Below are 21,121 nucleotides of genomic sequence, written 5' to 3'. Positions count from 1 at the left end.
GGTGGTGGCATCAGGACTGGAGATGCCAACAAACTCAACAAGCTGGTGAGGAAAGCCAGCTCTGTGGTGGGTCTGGAGCTGGACAGTCTGGAGTCAGTGGGTGAGAGGAGGATGAAGGCCAAACTCAGAGCCATCCTGGACAATCCCTCTCACCCTCTCCATGAGGAACTGTGGCAGCTGGGCAGCTCTTTCAGCCATCGGCTGATTCTGCCAAAGAGCAGGACGGAGCGCTTCAGACGCTCATTTGTGCCCACTGCCATCAGACTGTACAACAACAGCAGAGACCACAGTCTGTCATCATGCTGACCAGACCCCCCCATGTGGATATACTGTACATTTTTTATTTGTATTCTTATTTTTTATTTTATTCTATTTTTATTTTATTGTATAATATGTGTATTTATGATCTGTTTCTGTGTAGTTGAGCTGCTGCAACACCCGAATTTCCCCCATGGGGATCAATAAAGGAATATAATAATAATATTATTATTATTTATTGCAAGCACTGGAACATCATTACTATTAAAACTCTTTATTTACTACCACAAACAACAGTCAAATGCCTATTCTGTAAGAGGATGAAAAATACACTAAGTGGCTTTCTGGAACAGTCTGTCCTTGAATATACTTGAGAATTATCTAAATTAATTCAAGAGTCTTTCTATCTGATGAGCAGTCTGCAGAGAAGATAACGAATATGAATCTGCTATACTGTAGGCTGATGACAATGGAAGATTTTTACTCCCTACAAAAAAAGGAAACAGTGAATTTCCCTCAAATCCCAGAGCTGGAATGATCTTTTACAATCCACCACATCCACCATCCCCACGCTGATGCTGGAGCACACCCCCGCCCTTCCTGCACGACGAGCAGAGTAAAACCAAGTGTCAGCCCGGAGATGTGCGACAGACCCAGCAGCCACGGACCACGGAGCGAGAGGAAACGTTAACTGGAGCGTATCAATAATTCGTTTGTTTAAAAAACACAAAACATTATTCTACATGCTGCCTGTATGGAAAACGATTTATGTGTCCAAACGCAAGGAGAGGATCACCTAAAGCTCGTTAAAACACAGATTGCACCAAACCGGCTCAAGTTTTTTTTTTCTTCCCTGTGGAGTAAAATTACTCCTTTGACCAGCGTGGACTAATGATGGCTCTAATGGTCCACCTGAAGACGGCAGCTCATCTTCGGGGGAAAGGTGACAGGGTCGCCAAAGTTACATTCAGAGGTAGGACAATGTTTCTGGGTCGTAGACTGTATGTTGTGAAATTGAATCAGCCCGTGTGGTGTGCTCAACATTTGATTTATGTTTTACAATGTGTTGGGGGATAATCAGATAAAAAGTTGGGGGAACCCCTCCTGGACCTCCTGGACCGGTGGTCTCCTGAGACGCGCCTTGTCCAAAGATGGAAACTGGACTTATCTTAAAACTAAAGAAAAAAGACAGTACTGCAATCTGAAAAACTAACTAATTAGCCTATGCGATTTAAAAAGAATATACACAAAACCATACCCCTAATGGGAGTTTATTTCATAATGTTTCACTTGTTATATAAGCATTTTGGTGTACCACCCTATCATATTCAGATTGTGTACATGCTTAAATGCTTAAAAGTACTATAGAATCAAACTGCATTTGACATAGTTAATGATGTTTCATCACAGCTATTATATACAGTTTTTCCCCAAATGTCAGGATCAGGTCAGGACACTTCTCTTATGACTTATTCAAATGTAAATTATTGATAATAGCCACAAAAAGCAACAGCAATGTGTAACTGTCTGTAAATCCTTGGGAATATAGTGTGATTAGAGTGATTTCTCATGTGTATTCGCTTGATAGATCATTTTACTCCTAAACCATTAAGGGCGAGAAGCCAGTACTGTAGGTAACAGTTGACTAAGCTGATGGCATTGATTTCTAAAGAAGGTGTTGGAGGTGGGCGTCTCCTTCATCATACCCTCAGATCATTTCCAATCCACTGGTTCTTTGGCGTTTTATAACTCCTGTGGGGTCATTAGCCTAACACCTGATCGGCTCTGCCTCTCCTACTGTTCAGAGGAAAAGAGGGATCACTGGAGGATTGGAGGGAAACATTTGGAGGCAGTTCAGTGGATTCATTCATCAACATCAAACGTTTCTTTCTCTGTGAGAGAGAAACAGAGCCAGAAAGAGAGAGATAGAGAGGCGTGTGTGTTTCAGCACCTTGGACAGAGATCAGTCCTCTTTCAGACAGATGACAAAGGTTCAATCCCACCTGTCCTCTGATCAGACTCCTGCTGTCAGCATCAGTTTTGTGTGGGGTGTTACAAGACCACCACCCCTCCTTCCTCTCTCCGCTGCTATGTGAGTGTGTGTGTGTGTGTGTGTGTGTGTGTGTGTGTGTGTGTGTGTGTGTGTGTGTGTGTGTGTGTGTGTGTGTGTGTGTGTGTGCATGAATGTGTGTGAGCTGCATAGAGGATGGCTTTCAGTGTTGTGCTGCAGGGAATTCACCAGGGTCTTGAAATTACATGATGCGTATCACCCAAGTCAAGGATTAGGTTGTCTGCTCTTCCCCTCATGGGTGAGCTGTCAGCACAGTAGCTGCAGTTCATCTGTTTTATAAGTTGTTAGCCTAAGAAACGATGTGTGTGTGTTCCCCTTTTTTTACCCCATTTTCTGCCCTTTAGTATCTTATTCAGTCAGTGTTAATTAAAATTCTGCCTAGTCAAAGAAACATGTGGCTTTCACTGATTTTCACTGAGGCCTATGTCAAACACGTACAATATTTCAAAAGAAAAAGCAGTAATCTCCTTTGCAAGTTACTATAAAGGTTTATAAAATACCTGCTAGATGCACTAAAGGTTACACGCTATTTCAGTTAAACCGGACAGGGTCACAAATGTTGATAGTCACCAGAAAACCAGAAAAAAAAGTGGCCCCTATATATTCAGATTGGCCTGTTATTAATGGAGAGAAAGCTTTTAATAGCAGTGATAATGTGAACCTAAATGTAAAGGTAATGTAGCCTATGCTAATTTACACTTTCAGCTATCAAAGTGTATGACTCCATCTATTTAAGTACCCAGGTCCGAAAGTTGAAGGGTAATAATTATTTGAACAACCCAGAAGCTAGAATAACACAATTACCGCTATTCAGACGGTATTTTCAAAGCTATCAAAAACTCTTCAAACCAATATGATGAAAAAAATATATATTATTAATCCGTTTCCCATATTGCTAGTCTGTTTCACCTGTATAGCCTATGGTCTTCCATCTTTGTTTTGATTGGGAAACAGTCGCAACTTGGAAAACGTTTTTTTTGCTGACTGAATATCTTCCAAGATGGTTTGGGATTCTGGAGACGGCTTCAGGACAACGACACGTGTCTTCAATCTGGGGTTTTCTAATATCGCTTGTTAATCAAGATAGTTACATTTATTATAACCTCAACGTAACTACAATATGCAAACACATGAAAGGTACAAACTGGGACCAGTGCTGGGCGGATAGTGTGCAGTGGGACAGCTGAACAATAATCTATAAAATCTCAGTACAGCCGACGGGGAACTGCAGATTCAACTAACAATTCTCTGTAGGTTCATTACTACAAGCCACCCCTTTCCCATTATCATCTTTCTTTTTTCACTGAAATTAGATGGGACAACATGGTGAATTTCTATTAATAAACAAGCTGACCCTTCCGTTTTCAATCACCAATGTTATTAACTTATATGAAAGCACTTCATTTGATCATTAAACATCGATAAGAGTCCTATAAGTACAGTTGCATTATTTCACCTCATATACACACATTAACTTATCTGTCGTGTATTCTGTGGCTCCTCTCCTCGGCTCTGCCACAAGTTCATGTAGGGCCTCAGAAATATTTTTCCACACATCATTGTATTGCTTTATATTGTTATATTCAGGCATTGTCCTTTCTCCGGCCAAATAGTATCTTCTTTCCACATCTGCAAAGTCTGTTCCATGTTCGCCCGACTGTAAAATCTATGCTACATCATATTTTAAGGCATTATGAAAGTGCTTCTTTAAAAGCAAGAGATTTGAATTAAAAACATTTTGGTGGAAGGTTGAGGTTTAATTAGAAAAGGAAAGAAACAAATCAGTTCATCTGAGTGGTTAGATGTTCTTCTACTCACAGTATTTGTATTAGTCTTTTATCCCCAGTCTCTTAAATTACTGTGGGTTTTTGAGTCATGCTTTTCACTGTACGTCTGTCAGTAGTGCTTCCTGAGTGCTTCCAGCTTAAACAACTTCCTGTCTGGAGAGGAAGAGGCTTGTCAGGAAGCCCCAGCCCTGCCTGAGCATATCAAACTATATATGACCCCTTGAGAGGCTGGTGGAGCGTTGCTATGAAAGGCTTACTCCACATGTAGCGTTTGACCAGAAAAAAGACCTAAACACACTTCATTCAGGATCTAACATCATCAATAGTTTGAGAAAATAAAAGCCATAAATCAGTGAATCGATGGCACTCATGGTGTAATACAAATAAAGCAATGAAAGAGACTGTAGAGTTCCCTGTCCAGTCAGGCTAATAATGGTTCATTGTTATCTGTTACCAGGCCAATGAAGTCAGCTTCAAAGGGGAGGCATGAAAACTTAATTGATTTTGTGGCAAGACTCTGATGGATCCTTGCTGTTATCTGTAGCTCTTGAATTTATCAAAGAACGACACTCCAGCGCTCGTTGCTTATTGGCTGTGACTCTGCATAGTAGCCTGCAGGATCACACACACACTGTACATCAGTGTTATCTTAGAAATTAAAGCTTTATTTCCAATCTCAAGATATGCCAGTATAGCTTGCTTCTTTCATCCCAACTCTTTCCTTGTTTCCTTGTTTGTCATCCTTTTAACTCCAAATCTTTAATATTTTCTGGGCTGAAACAAAGCTTTGTGGAATCTACTGTATCCTACACACACCATTACATTTTTTAATTTTTTTTATGTCCTCTGCTGGAGCAACCATTTACCGTGTCTTTAGTTTAAATTTCTTATTTAGCATTTACACTGTCTCTTTTTCGGCTAGTAAATTTGCCATGAAATGAGACAAAATTAAATCACAGTGTGGAACAACAAAGATGAGGCGCTCAGAGGCATAAAGGGAGACTCTAGTTGTATCCTAAACATTAAGAAAATGCCTTCCTCTTTTCATTTATACGCTGTATTTGTTCTGTTCCCCCTATAGATCCAGCTAAAGCTGAATAAAAGCTAAAAGCACCTCTGTGCAGGCTTCAGTTGTGTTGGCTTAAGTCTTTCATCTTTCACAGTATTCTCCATCCTTCTCTTTTACTCTTTTCATCCCTATATGCTCAAGAATCAAAATGTACTTTCCATTTCCTTTCCTTCTTCTAAAACAGGTCGGTTCTTTTAGTGCAACTCTGTTTCTCTTTCTTGCTGTTTCCACCAAGGCCAAAACGCAGCCTGATTAGCAGAATGTTGTTTTAGTTTGGTGTGGAGCACCTTACATAAGCCTCCCATGATCTACTTTTCTAAACCCACGTCTCGGTTAGATGAAAACCCTGGTATGACAGTGATGCCGCTGTTTTGAAAATGTAGGAGGAATATTGTCTCTTTCCCTCTCTTACATATAAGTGGTGTTTATTTTCTCAAAAATATTTCATAGGAAGTGGGTTTTGTAAGAGTGTAGAGAGTGTGAAAGAAAAGAGAGATCGTGGTTATGAATTAGAGTCAAAATGGACAATTTTATAAATAAACTGATACAATTTAAGCATAATATATTTAAAATTTTGCTTTTGCATGTCCGTGTGTCTTTTTTCTTTAAACTCAGAGGTTGTTTGCTCTGTGAATGTGTGAAAAGAAACATTCAGTACAAATGACAACGCATCAGAGGAGCCAGAAAGAATCTTTTTTATTTCGATTCAAAATTAATTATTCCAGTCAAACAGACAGGGGCTGTAATTTAATTTGTAGGTTCCTGTGCGTGTGTGACTATATGTACATATTTATATATGAATGTTTGATCTGTTCACATCAGCTGTCCACATGCACCCAAACAAACACCCACACAATGCCTCAGATACACAAAGCAAACTACCGCTACAAAGCAGAATGCGAGCAGTCCGGCACCATTCATGAGGATCACAAATGAAGCCAGGTGAATACAGGCAGTAGAACGCATGAGTAAGTCCGTTCACTGTGCGGTGAATGGCTCGCTGCCCTGCATATAACCTTGAATACACACTGCACCAAGACATTATTGTTTTCACAATAATCAAATCTTGTGTAAATGATTTATTCCTGTAGATAATCTCACTTCTTTGTTATTTCTATTCTGCTGAAGCCTTTTTCTCTCTGTTTGTTTTTATTCTGTCGCCTAATGAGTCATAATGCGGCCATTCAAATTTCTGCATCTCTTTTCTGTCTCCTGTGGCTCCACACAGCCTGTCTCATTTGAGTGTGTATCAGATACTTAAGGCACTCATTTGTCGTTTCACTTGTCTGTAATGTGATTAACAGTTCTTTGACAGTGATGTTGATAAATATCTCGCAGCAATAGAGAATAAATCAGAAGTACTAGATGCAGTGGAGTAAAGGTAAAGAAGCATAAAATGGAAATACTAATAATAAAAAACTAAAGGAAAAAGCATAATTTCCTTCAAACTGTTTTTCCTGCCAAAACTTTATATTCATTTATTTATTACGCTGTGACTGACAACCTACCTGGCACAGTTTCATTATGCGAGCAGATAAAAATAAAAACCAAGATTGATAGTTTTTCCTTATGCTGAATAAATTGCTGATGCTGTGTGTGCTGTCTCGAACTAAAATGACAAATAAATGCAATGTTTTTTATTGAACCATTTATCTGTTTCTAACCTCTACATTCCCCCTCACTTTCCAGGTCTGTCCTTCTACAGCCGTGTGGCAGAGAACTGTGAGGATGTGGCCCACTTCAATGAGGTCAGTGACTTAATTTCCCCTGTCATACACCTCCGTAATGACCAATAAGCAATTAGCCCTTTACTTAATAGAAACAGTCCCAAACCTTCCAATCTCCACTGCAGATAACAATACGCTTACTTCACTTACTGCAGGTTTTTTTAATGAACCTTGTGGTAAGTCAATTAGTAGGAGACATCATTTAGGTAATAGAGTGAGTTTTTACTTTTATATTAATGAGCCCAATGGACCCGGTACCGAGTCCATCCATGTGTTGTAGTTACAAAATGTTGAGATGAAAGATGGTCTTTTATTGTAGATATTCATGTAGATATTCATGTCCAAACTGTGTAAAGGAATAACTCCTAAAACCTGGAAATGAGTCGGCATTTTTGCACCACTGGTTCCCTCGTCTTGCAGTCAATGTTATTTTTTGAATGGGTTTTTCGTTAGATGTCTGAAATAAAGTCTGTGATTAACACAAGCTTAAAAGATTTTAAAGTTTTGCTCTAAAACATAAACTATGTCGGTAAATACCCCTCTCTTGAATTTTGCAGATTTTACCTGTCTTAATAAGGGTGGTTTCTGAGAAGTGGCTAAATGAATACAGAGACTACAGAAGTCATTAAGCTGAACATGAGTATACCTTAAGCTTAGTGTTGGTGACGTGATGTCATGCTACAGAGGTGTTTGTTAATAGCTAATGCTAGCTTTTTACTTCTGGCGATTGCATTAATGCTTCAAAAAATAATTGAAGTAGTGTTCCTTTAGGGGGGTTATCTTGCTGAACCGAGTTTTACTGATGAGTCCATTAATCTAAAAGATGAATTTTCATCCAAAATATTCAAATTGACGATTTTATTTCAGTAAATTTTATTTTGACAAACTGTAAGCTATTTCGTTTAATAATAAGGCAAAAAACATATGGTCTGTGTCACTGCAGCGCAGAATAGTACATGCAGATGAAAGACTTCTCCACCTGGCCCAAACATGGAAACCGTCTGTGTTTCTCTTTATTTATTCCATAAATTGTGTATTTTAGTGTATTTTCATCAAATTTACTGTCACAACTGTAGTAAAAAGTAGAAGCATAAATTCATTGTTGCATTATTATCCATGGGATCTTGGTTATTATTTACTGTTCAATGGTAATGGAGAAAAGGTTTCTTTACAATGGATTCATAGTCCTCAGTTTCTTACCTTTCAAAAGAGACCTTTATAGTTAAGGAGCTAATCCTGATTCCATTGGGGTATGTTATTCTTTTTACTTCCTAGGGCTATTGCTTAAAAGGTATGTCTCTTATTAGATTTAAGTGATGTCATTAATGCGACTAAATTGTATTAGTATGTATCATTAAACATAAATGAGAACAGGAAAATGTCACATTTACACCTACACGATCAGGACTCAATTACTGTAACTGCTATAATGGAAGGATTGCATAATTTGATTGCTATTGATTCATCAGTTCATTTGAATAGGTCTTGCAAAAACAAATTTCCACCAGGTAACAGTTCTTCCTCCTCCTACTGAAACAATCTAAATTCTATTATTCTTTAAATCAGTTAGGTGTCTCTACAAATTGTCCAGCTGCTGTTTACATGTCTACATCTCCTGAGAGGATAGGTTCCATACATTGATCAATTTTGATCAACCTTTTCCCAGCATGCATTGAGCTAGAAGCATGGTAGATCCTGGACAGATGAACATTCACATCTAAGAGCAATTTAAAGTTACCAGGTAACCTAAACTTCTTGTCTTTGGACTGTGGGAGGAAACTAAAGCTGGACATGCTACACGCACCTCCACTTCCCCAACTCCCCACTCTCTTAACTTGTGGCTCGCTACATACAGAGCACCCTTCTTCCTGCGTTGGCACTTAAAAATTGGCATTGCACTTAAAAAGCAAGGTGCTGAATTCTCCAATGTGGTTGTACTTACCGGGATACTTGTCTGCACATAGACTCAAGGAGAAACCTACAATATGAACGGCACATGATCATTCATGCAGTGAGGCGACAGTGCTAACCAATGAGCCAGCCGAGGATCACATATAATCACCTTAATGTTCTTAATCAAAATCTAACTTATTCTCACTTGTAAATGGCCAATGTCCTGCCAAGTGTCTCCTAATGAGCCTCTCCTGTTCGCTGATGGCCTGTAAGGGTCTGAGCGGCGAGGCAGAAGCAGTGGTGTCCATCCATGCATGACATTGAACACTTGCTCTGTATTAATTAAACTAGACACTCCACTGCTGTAGAGAGATATAGCTGGTCCCCTAAATAGCCCTCTTACCAGAACTTAAAGTTCTTTGAACTTGAAGAAGATGTTTAAATAGATATGAACATGGACCTGAAAAATCCTCTCAGGACCTAAAGGATTTCACTGCAGCACATCTGTTTCTTTGTTGGTATGTTTCTTTGGTCGCTGCTGTGGTATTCTGGGAAATATTTCCACTAGGATTCCTGCAGGGTCCTGTCACACTGAGAGACCAGCGATATGATGGATTTAAAAGCAAAGAGTCATATAAGAGATGAGGGTTGGAGGATCAAGAGAGAAGCGCTGGAAGACATTCTCACAGAGACAGAAAAAAAGGACAGAACAGAGGTAGGGGATAAAGTCAGAGAATGAAATAAAAAAAACAAAAGAAAGAGGGCCTCAAACACGAATAGTACCGTCCCGGGGGATTTTTCTTCTTCTCTTTGAGCTGCTTGCTTTTACAGAGGAAAAATGTTTTTCCTTTGATGGGCTCACAGGCAGACGGCTGCTTCCTTTGCTGAAAACCAGGGCTTTTGTTTTATTGTTTTCAGTCTAATCAGGAAAATGGCTGAATGACTAAACATTTTTGGTAACCAGCATAGTGACACACACACACGCACACGCACACACACATATATATTCACAGTCACTGCAGAAAAAATATTGTTTTAGTAGTATGGTTGAAAAGTAAACAAAAGTGAGAATGGAAATATCTATACTGGTGCATTATATTATTCTTGCGACCTGATTATAGTAACTGGTATAGAACTGTGTGGCCGGCACTGATATGTGATCTCTTGTGACTGCCTCACCCGATGCTCTCGTCTCGGTCCTGTAGTGCTGGCGAGGTCGTTAGCATCACTCAGCATCAATAAAACGACCATGGTTTCCCTTTGGACAAATTGTGCTTCCAGTAGTTCCTGTGTCTTTGGTATTTGTTTGTGTGTGTGTGTGTGTGTGTGTGTGTGTGTGTGTGTGTGTGTGTGTGTGTGTGTGTGTGTGTGTGTGTGTGTGTGTGTGTGTGTGTGTGTGTGTGTGTGTGTGTGTGTGCATGTCCATGTGCTACATGCTGCTGGTGCCTGAGCATTCATGTACTGTTTTCCTAGCCACCCTCCGACCCCAGCCCCGCAAACTCTTCAGCAATTCCTCATCACACCCTCCTCATATGACATCTTCATCCTCAGCACTGGGACATTTGCATGGCTCAGTAAGCTCAGTCCAGCCCCTAAAGTCGAGGGGCCATTAGCATAGAGTTGTGTGTCTTGTTGCTTCATGCATGGACTGGCAGGATGCCTTTGAACTAGTATGCGGATAGACTGGATGGGGATTCTGTATTCATTATTCATACCGTGGTGGGATTTGGCTTTTAGCTGCAGTACACCAGGACTTCCCCCTCACTAGTTAGACATAACTGGAGCAAAGAACAGAAAGCCTTGCAAGTGCTGTATGGGAACCACAGGGTTCATTCTATGGGCCTGTCGGTATAGCTTCTGTACACGTGTATGGGTCTACGGCAATGTGTCAGGAAGGATATGAACAGGATGTGGTTGTTTAGTTTTCAAACAAGATGTCAAGAGATTTGAACTATGCATACAAGAAAAAGGGGAATTATTATTCAATCATAATGAGTGCAGGGATATTCCCTCTCCACTAGCCTCAAGCTGCTACATCCCTACAGTGTACTAAGTGCACAGTCTGACATTTTAATGAGAAACTTCTGATTACGTAATGCTAAATTCTGAGTATTTAAGGCCATTGTGTACTAACTGTTTTAAGCGATGTGTCCTAAAAATTCTGTTTGCAACTCAGAGCTGCCTGGATTCCGTTATTTATCGCTGTAATGAGGAATCATTGATAAAGGAGTATTGCACCAATTTAGCATTACTTCTATATCATATTAAAAAAAAAATGTATTTAATCATGAAACCTTAAAACCCATTGATCATATTTCTGAACCCCTAGCATATTGGATTCAGACAAGTATTATGATTTTTAAAGAGATAATACGACAGTGGAAAGCCTCCACTGGGCTTCTACTGTACTGATATTTGCCTGTTACTGCATGTGTTGTGTATTTATATACAACACAGACATTTTTTCTTAAATATGCAGTAAAGCTCTTGTCGAGACTGAAAAGATTTTATAAGGGTCAATGTGGAGAATGGGGCAGCTTGAAAAAACATTATATGTACACTATTTAGACAATTTAAGGACTCAATGGCTAATTAACAGTGGTATGGTTGACATTTTACAAATTGACTTTTAGTATGAGTTGATCCTACAACGGCATATCAGGGCCATTGTAAGTTGAAAAAAGTGTTTTTTTTAAAGGAATATGGAGCCGGGGGAGGGGGGCAATATTCTAAGAGAAAATAATCGAAGAAATAGTGGAGTGCACAACTGTGGTAAATCCAGTCCTCGTCTGAATTTTGTTGCTTCTTAATTAGTGTTTTTATGGTAGGATGTGTACAATCTATTTGTCAGTCAATAACAACCTTTCAAGACCCAATTCAAGTTCCCATGTCTTCCTTGCCAACTGCTGATTTAAATGAAAGGGGTTAGTCCTGATGTAAGCGACAACTTAGTCTTCAGTTTGAATTTGTTTTAAGATTGACTGTCGGTCAAAGTGGGCCAGTTATTCATGCCACTTTAATCATAGAGAATTTTCATGTTTTTTTCACGTAAATTTGCCAACTTTAATCTCTGAAATTCAAATTTGTTCCTCAGAATATTACCCCCCATCTCAGCTCCATCATTTTTTGTTTTTTTACTTACAATGGACCTAATACGTGGCTGTACAATCTTCCCCTTATTAGTTTTAGAAAAAGTGCTTTTGTTGCCTAAATGTAACCGCACAAGGGACCCTGTGCTAGAGCGCCAAAATCCTGTGGTATGTGTACCAGCCATCAACCCCAAACAAGCTCATAATGACTTGCGCACAGTACAGAAGGATAGAATTTCTTTCAAAAGAAACATTGCCAATGAACTGTCCTAACCTAACCCTTGGTAAAACCTAATGTTACTAAAGAAATTAGTAATGTATGTAAAAACCAGTTATAAGGGACAGGGTTGCTGTTTTAGTAGTCGCTGTGTCACTGTTAATGCTTTTGTAGTACTTCAGCACTGAAAGCCTCATAAGTTTGATCAGGAGTCTGAGTCCGGGGCGTGCTGCTGCTCACCAAAGAGAGTAGGAAGAGACCACTTCCACTAAACTTCCCCGACTGCCTCTGTAATCAGGTTTGGGAAGTTAGTGGGCTTAAGGAAGGCGTGTCTGTTATATGAGAACATCCCACCATCAGGGTCTGGTTTTTAAACTAATAGAGATCTCACACAGCAGTACAGGATTCATATCCAGTGAGCCAATGCAGAATTAAACAAGATAACTTCATGCATTAAAGCAATCCACTTCTGGAGTTCATATTTCATCTGATACTTTATTTACCACTTAACTGATACTACGATGACTTGACCACAAGTAAGAAGAAGAGGAGTAGAAGTTGCCTCAAGACAAGACACAAGCTGGACTATTGCTGGTGCTAAAAATATTTTATAAACTCCAGTTTTTAAGATTCAGGGCTGCTCCAGGGAGGTGATTTCCCATCTCTGAGTGTACTGAATAAATGATGATCTGGCAGAATATTTTTCTTTGCCCGCTCAGAGTTTGAAGGAAGCTGAAGACTTGAGACTTGAGATTTGCCGCTGTACTTGCTGTATAGTAACTAATCTAATGACCTTTTAGTTTTTAAAGCTGGTTTACGTATCAGTGTTGTGGATTTAGAATGACAAAACAGCAGAATTAAAATAGTGTGCTGATATGCACACAGAGCTAACAAAACATAATTTCTGTAGGGAATGTTGGATATTTACTTTGTTGTGTGAGCCCTTAGGAGAAGATAAATATATGAACCTCGCTTTTGCTGTTCCTGTGTGTACCCATGTGCATCAGCTTGTAACTCCTCTGCCTTAATGAGTCTCTCTGAAGAGTGACAGTACCGAGACAAAGTAATCCACTTACTGTATACATTCCAAAACTATGAAATATGATCTGGTATTGTAAAAACAAAATAGGCCCCAAAACAGAATAGAATAACACAAATTCAAATGTTGAATAGTAGATTTCTTGTTAAGTCAGTGTTTTTTGCTTTGTTAAGCACGCCAAGAGCTTAACAGAACTAGGGTCAACAGTCACAGTATGTCTGAGTGGATTTCTGTCCTGGGATGAAGACGAATAGATTTCCTTGTGGTCCAATTGTACAAATATAGAAACCAAGGGGTGTTTCATTTGCATATACAGTGAGAGCAATGGTGAGCAGCAAGTGAGGAATGTATTCAACTTGTGCTGCCCTGCCCATTATTCCTTTCTAGTTGCATGCAAATAGAATTTGTTCCTCTGGTTTAGCGTTAGTAGCGATGTTAACGCTGAAAGGTATTTGGGAACATTTGCCCACTATCACACAGACAGAGGCTCCTTACAGCTCCAAAAACATTTATGTAAATTTCCAAATAGCTGTTATTTGGATGAATTGAAAACATATTTGGAATGTATATGGTTACTTTCTTGCCTGAAAAGTTATTAAAACTTATTAACAGATTTTTTTTTAAAGAGATTTTTTGGCAAGTAAAGGATGATTAAGGTGGCAAAGCTTATCAAAGTAATCACACTTGCACTCTATAACATAACTAATATTACAAAAGGAAGTAATGCAGAAGCGCCCTAGTTCAGGCAAAGAATAAGGTGAATAGCTGTAAGCCTCAGGGACACTGCACAGTTTAGCTATGATAAGAGGGTAGTGCTATATTACTGTGAATAGTTTGGAGATATGTTTGTTTGAAGCTTTGTGTTGGCGCAGCTCAGCTCTAACAATAACTGTTCTTTCTTGTCTTCTACAAATACATGCTTTTTAATTAATAAATACAATCCTAAGCTTGAGCTATTGTGTAACCATTTGTAACTCAGCATGGTTGAAATAAATAGGCACAGGATAAACAGAAGGTATAGGTTAAATTGTTGGAGAAAAATATCCATCTCAGCAAAAAAGTTTTTAATGAAGGGATAAGTTCTGTCACCCAGCACAACTGTTTATATTCAAGGAGGTGTGAAGCAGCTTACTGGACAAATGTGTTGTTATTTATCTCTGCACCATCTGGTCTTCCACAGCAGAAACTGGTGAGCTAATTGCTGTTTTAGTTTAGAGTCCAGCTTGCAATAAAATGGGATTTCATTGAATTAACGTGATAAAAGTCTTATACCTGTACTCACTGTCTGTCAATTTCAATTGAGGAGGAAGGGTTAAGTTTCATATTGAGATATATGCAATTTGGTTTAACAGCTACCCTGCTCTTATAAAAAAGTAAAGCCCACTCTTTTATGGATTCAACTCTATGTAGCAGTGGTCTCCCAAACACTGTCAGTAGGGATGACGATAACGGTAACCTGTTTCATGATAAACTATGGTTAAATTCCTGATGGTTAGTATAACCATTTCAGAGAGATGGTAAGAGAGAGACTGATGAAAGTGAAGGGGTAAGCCCCGAAGTTAGCGGTTAACTTAGCCTTCAGTTTTGTTTAAGGTTGACCAGCTATTCTGCAATGTGGGTTGACTCCTATACAAGAGTCCTCTGAATATCTTGTTGTGCGCAATTACTCAAATTCAAGACAGGAAATGAGTTAGATATTAATAATATTGTAATTGTGTATATCAGTACCACAATAATCATAAGTAATATTTGTCACTTTAGTCTTGACATGATCTCTAATTATAACTAACAAACTCTTATCAATGGTTGATCTTGCATAGCACCAATGCAGTAAGGATTAATAACATAGAAAACAGGGCTTGTAGCTGCTACAGTCATTGATAAATGGCATTCTGGGTGATTGAAAGTTTCTGACTGGATTAATGTCAATATTTCTTCACCCTTGGCATTTTAGTTGACACATATTGTAAATGAGACTGAGATGAATTTAGAAACACTGGTGCATGTAGCCACATCAAACTGACATTTGAGGTAACAGAGCGGGTTTGGAAATGAAAACAGGGATGGACAGTCCAATTGGAAAAAGTAAATTGAGACTGGGTTGGGGTGGAGGTGGTGGTGGTGATGGGCATGCAGCAATGTCAGTGAATTGGATAAAATAGAGTTTTTCAGAAGAACAAGCTTATGAGAGATGCTGTTTCATCCAGACTGTCAGACACACTTACACATCTAGTGTATGTGTTGCAATGGTGGAATAGATCCTTTACTCAAGTAAAACTGGTAATACTACATTGAAAAAAATACCATTCTTAATCCATAACAATAAAGCATCAATGCCTTTATTAAGCAAGTATACCAACTGTAGATTGTAATGTGATAATTTTGGTTGCACAAATTTCAGTTTTCAGCCAACATATTCTGCTCAGACCATAGTTTATTTAGTATACTCAGAGATGGGAAATCACCTCCCCGGAGCAGCCCTGAATCTTATAAACTGGAAACTGATGCTCTTAAAATACTTTTAGCACCGGTTTGTGTCTTGTTTAAAGGCAACTGCTACTCCTCTTCATCTTACTCGTGCAAGCATGTTTTTTTTTTAGAGGAAAACATCAAAATGAGAGGCTTAAAGGTTTCACAACGACAAAACTGCTTGGTAGTTAAAACCAAACTCACAATGGTCAAAAAAAGAGAGAAAATGTGATTTAAAGAAGCAGAATAAAGACAGGTTACTGTATGTAGGTGAGGGAAGTACCAGCATCAAATAATTTAGTGTCGAAAAGATGGACTCCCTCTTTTATCATCTGGTACAGCAAACTGAGAAAACAGAGAAACCCTTTTTTCACCATCCTAAATATTGCATAGCATTTTTGAGTGTGCTGGTAAAGCCAGCTGTAATGAAAAGGTGGCTTATATGTCCTCTTTTCTAAGTCTACCCTTATCTATTTTATCCTTTAAGTATACATCTAAGCTTGCACAATCCAGGTGCTCAGGACCGCATCAACATATAAGATCACAACAAGCCTGAAAAACTCAACACCATGACTACATACTTCATACAGAATGCTCTCGTAAATAAAACATAGTTCTCCCTAGCTGTGAGTGAATATGAAAGATGGAACATATTGTTCATAATTAAGCATAGAGGTGTTTTAATCCTCTGTGTCCATGGCAACAGTCATGAGATATGATGAGCGGGAGGAAACTGAGGACGGCCTGGTCAGAGCTCCAGCGTGGGATCACAGCAATAATAGCCGCTCTTCAGTTGAGCATTTAGCCTCTCGTACTGGCCACTGTGGCCTCAGGGCTGCTGGTTAGTGAGATCATACCAGTCACTTTTAATGTTCGGCCTCACTCCGCCAATTAGGCTTTGTATCATACAGTACAGAGGGTTGGAGGGGGGAGCTTGGAATAGTAATCTGTGTTCTTCAGACAGGCTCTAATACTAGAGAGGAGGAATCTAATTGAACACCAGTGTTGTGGTGTATTTCTTTTATCAGTGCAGTGCTGATTGCTTTTTTCAGGTTACTATTGTGCATTTTTATAGCCACATAACTGCGATACATTTTTATAAAGTCTGACTGAATGTGAGAGTAGGCGCATTGCAGCAGCTTTACGTCAGTCAGGGTTAGAGGCACAGTAGCTACTTGACAGCATCAAGTCTGATCTGTGCAGAGCTACAAACTGTACAAAACAGAACAATTTAAAGCCCTGCACAACCTCACTGGTGTTTTCACTTATTGTGGCTGATTAGACCTCTGCTTAGATTAAGGTTGGATGCAGATTTTTTTCTCTTCTTTTTACTACTTATAATGAAATAAGTGCAATATTTACCACTCATAAGCTGCAGTCAGATAAAAAATTTCCCCGGCAAAATGTACTGCCCAGTTGTGGTCGAAAGTAGAGGGGACAATAAAGCGTCTGTGACTCAGAACTGAGAGCAGTCGTATGCTAAACAGACGGTCAGGGGTTTAATCACTGGACCCTACAGTCTACATTTCGAAGTGGCCTTGAGAAAGATACCAGTAGCTTAACTGTGTTGTGTATTGATATAGCCATGGCATTGTCCGTGGAGCTGAAGTAGCAGACGTATTTGTTATTGTGACTTCTGTCAGTTTCATCTTGTATCCATAATAATCACCAAACTTTAAAGCTAGGTTTGTGAGCAGAGAGTGTGGCAGTTCCCTTGTTGCAGGTGAATTAAATAACAGATTTCCTACTGGCAAATATAAGAATGAGAGTGTAAGTTCCAGTCCGTCTAGTTATCAGAGTTTTTCATTATAAATGAGAACACGCTGTTTTTATATTATAAGCATTTATTTATATAAGACACAAGAAATGGAAGCAAGTCTCTAAATAGTTTTTGCTTTATTACTTGACTGCAGCAATTACTGACTTTTTTACATTTGTACCATTCTGGTATAACATCCTTGGCTATAGTCACTTTTATCTGTAGCCTAATGCTCCTTACACATGGAATCATGCAGATGACAGCAAACCAAATATAATTTTACTGGACTACAACAGGACGGTAAAATTTGGTATTGAATACAGACAACGGTAACAATAAACAACATTGCCATCCATACCTTCCTCCGCAACAGAAGTTACAACCCGAGATTATGTTACTCCCTCACACAAAGAGAGAAAAATTGTTTGCAATAGAATATTAAGAGAAAGCTACGTTGTATAGTTAAATATATTATTAAACTAATTAAATAAAATAGTAGACACAAAATAATTCTATTCAATATATCTTATTCTATCACCATAGCAACATATCATCATGCATGCCTCGTTTTTGCAATCCTATCATTCCATCAGACTGTTTGTTTGTTTTTCCCGTGAAGGTGTTGTCCGTCTGCCTGTTTCCAATTAATTAAGGTTGAACCACACTTTTAAAAATGGGTTACCATCTCTGGGATCTTTATCAGTCCACTTAAAACATTTGTCATCAGTAGCCTTTCAGTCTTATGTATTTGTCTGTCCACAATTGTCAGCTGACTGGAAATATACTGTAGCTATCCCATAAAGGTTTTATTGGGGTAACCATGGCGACACTTAATCAAACGATGGTACACACATTTGATTTGGTGTGTTTCATACAGATACCTGCGTCCATTTAGCAGGCTAAAATAGCACTGCAATGTTGCTCAGGGACAGCAGGTTAAAATTAGATGTTTTGCTAAACCACTGCCATCACATAATAATGTCTCTTGTACCTGTTAAATAAATAATTAGAGCTGAGTAAAGAACATTTTTGGGTTGGTGTGCGTCTCTACCTGGGGAAATAGAAGTTAAAAATAGTCATTTCTTTCTTCTGAATAACAAAACAGTTTGAGGTTTTAAATCTTTAAACTTGGCTTTTAGATAACTCTATTTCAGAAAGCAAGAAAAATTAAGTGATTGGAGATCTTCTAAGCTTGACAAATGTGTATATTTCGCAGCTTAATGTTGCATAGCACTATCTGAAATTGCTTTCTTCTGAGAAAAATTGCATCTTTTTGAAAATGCAGTTGTCAATATTGCAAGAGTATTGTGTTTTGATGTTTTGTAACACTGTAGCCAAATTCCATTTGATTTTTTAAAAACCTATGCACAGCTGAAGCATGCTAAACCTTTCCACTTTCTAATCTTAATGGATTCTCTGCTCTCATTTTATTTGTCTGCACTGTGAGGGTATTTAAACCAGTTTAAGCACTCTTGTCCGTAATGGTGGCTGTGAAGGCATAAGGCAACAAAAACAGCTTGCTTCTTCATGTTGTGGAATTCTGCATGTGTGTTACTCCAGAGATAAATGGTCTTGTACAGCAGAGAATGAAGACAAGCAAAGCTTAAAGATTGTACGTCTGTGTTTGTGCATATAGTAAAGTGGAAATGTGTACCTGCACCAACACATGAATGTACCACAGAGATGATTAATATGAGTGGTTTTCTTACTCCGGGGAAATTAATGTGGCTGCCCTGAGTCACTGGTGTTGGATAAAGAAAACATAACAATGTTTGCAGTGGTGTTTGTATGTATAATTTTAGCTGCAGTGTGTGTTATGCTCTGGTATGTGTATATTTGGCATAATTTGCTCCATTAGCAGTGTGGGCTGTCATCCGTGCATTAAAACCATGCTGGGGCATTGGAAAAGATTTAGTTGTAAATTGTAAATGAGATGTGGCACGACTGTGTTAGCCATAATCGTAGCAAATGACCATCACTCTTATGGTGTTTGCAGGCTGAATGTTGTCAGTGAAATGCAGCTCAGAAGGAGGCAACAGTCATGGTCATGCCTGGCTTAAGCCTGGGAAGAGGCAGCAGAGACTGCAGGGCCTCAGGGCAGAGAGCTCAGAGTTTTGGTTTAATGCAGTGCGCTCATGCAAACACACACATCCGAAGATCCTTGAAGGCAGGTCTATCAGTAGCAGGTGGGAACCCCAGGACTCAGTAATGGGACAATCCTGAAGGATCGCTTGCCTGACAGCCCGCAGTGTTTTCCTGAATGAGAGGCCAACATCAGCAGGGGGCCAATGAGTTTTAAATCACCTGTGTAACCCTCATGCCCTCATTCAGAATCTTAGCCAAGATATTAAAGTACAGATAATAGGGCTCAAAGGTGATTTTACTGAAAGTGAATCAAATAATTAATTCATCATGTCTCTAACCTTCCCAATGAATCATGTTGTTCTGTTGTTAATTGTGCTTCCTTGTCATAGTAAAAATCAACCCATGAGAGCTGAGTTATACAATTTTTCTGGCAAACTTTACTGATGTCCACGTTAATGCCTGTAGTGGAACTCTGATGCTTTTGGGACATCTATCACTTTTCTCATAGATATTAGTTCCTTAATATTTCAGAAATGTCTATACCCACATCATAGTCCAAAGGAAGTCCTTTTAAAGTATCTATCTTAATTAAACGGATTCTGAATATATTTCCATGCTAATTTGAGCTTTAATTAGACATTTAAGAGGGTTGTACATTTGTTTAAATTTTCTTTAACTGTGGACCATTCCCAGAAATATTGGGAATTGTAACTTTCTCTATAAATTATTCTCAAACATTTTGACATAAAAGTAAAAAAGAATACAGACAGACAACAAAAAATGTGAAATACCTCCAATAAAACAATACAGTAGAAAGCAATGTAACTTAGATATTAATGATAGTATTTCTGCCATCCTAATTTCAACATGCCATTCTGATTATACATTTTAAATTTGGTCTTTTAATCATTTAAAAAAGTTAGTATCTTTGTATTTATTTTTCATACAAGCATACATGATTTGTGTCGTTTTAATATGCACCATACCATAAATATGCAGATTGTATCTACTGATGATGCAGACAAGGTCAATGAAATTATAAGATAATACAATTACAATGATTCTTACGGGAACAGTTGGGCTAAATTAGATTCACAATTCACTCACAAAGCTTGGGTGAGTGTGGCAGGTACCGAGATATATCACAGTCATTTAATCCCACAGGATCTATTTTAAAGCCTAAAATCTTAAAGTTGGATCCTATTGGTCACTCAGAAATCTGGACTAAAAAGATTTTCAAAAATGTAAAATCCTGTGTAATTGAGTTTTTTCTACTTTTCCTATTAGCTTTAAGTAGTGTGTTTCACCGTTCATACAGAAGGTACTTTAAAAAAAAGAAATTACGTGTTTCTATAACTGATCTAACTTAATTCATTAAAAATGTACTGTGTGCTTATTGGTGTGAAAAACAATTAAAGTAACATCCTGAGTGTCTGATCTGCCTGACAAAGCCAATTAGCAAATATATTACTGAGATTTGTGGTGAAAAGGATATAAAACAAAGATGTGGTTGTTATTATTCCATTTCTCATCTAAAGAGACTTGAAATGAGCCACCTGAAATTAATTTTAGCGCTTATTTTTGTAGCTGGAAGGGATTCTTTTAAACTCGAGGTCACTTCAGAGGAACATGTGTATGCTGACATAAGTGACATGAAA

General features: G+C 38.5%; 1 protein-coding gene across 1 annotated transcript in view; it reads left to right on the top strand.

Moving 5' to 3' along the window:
• The first annotated feature begins 1,152 nt into the window (after window positions 1-1,152).
• otofa (otoferlin a) overlaps window positions 1,153-21,121 on the top strand; it is a 67,093-nt gene continuing 47,124 nt past the window's right edge. The window contains exons 1-2 of the mRNA XM_054618174.1: window positions 1,153-1,231; window positions 6,875-6,933. Coding sequence (XP_054474149.1) covers window positions 1,153-1,231; window positions 6,875-6,933 — 138 coding nt within the window. The remainder of the gene's footprint in view (window positions 1,232-6,874; window positions 6,934-21,121) is intronic.

The sequence above is a fragment of the Anoplopoma fimbria genome, chromosome 18 (assembly GCF_027596085.1).
Source record: "Anoplopoma fimbria isolate UVic2021 breed Golden Eagle Sablefish chromosome 18, Afim_UVic_2022, whole genome shotgun sequence".
Taxonomy (NCBI): domain Eukaryota; kingdom Metazoa; phylum Chordata; class Actinopteri; order Perciformes; family Anoplopomatidae; genus Anoplopoma; species Anoplopoma fimbria.
Note: the sequence above shows the minus strand (reverse complement) of the source record. Positions and strands in the feature narration are given on the sequence as shown.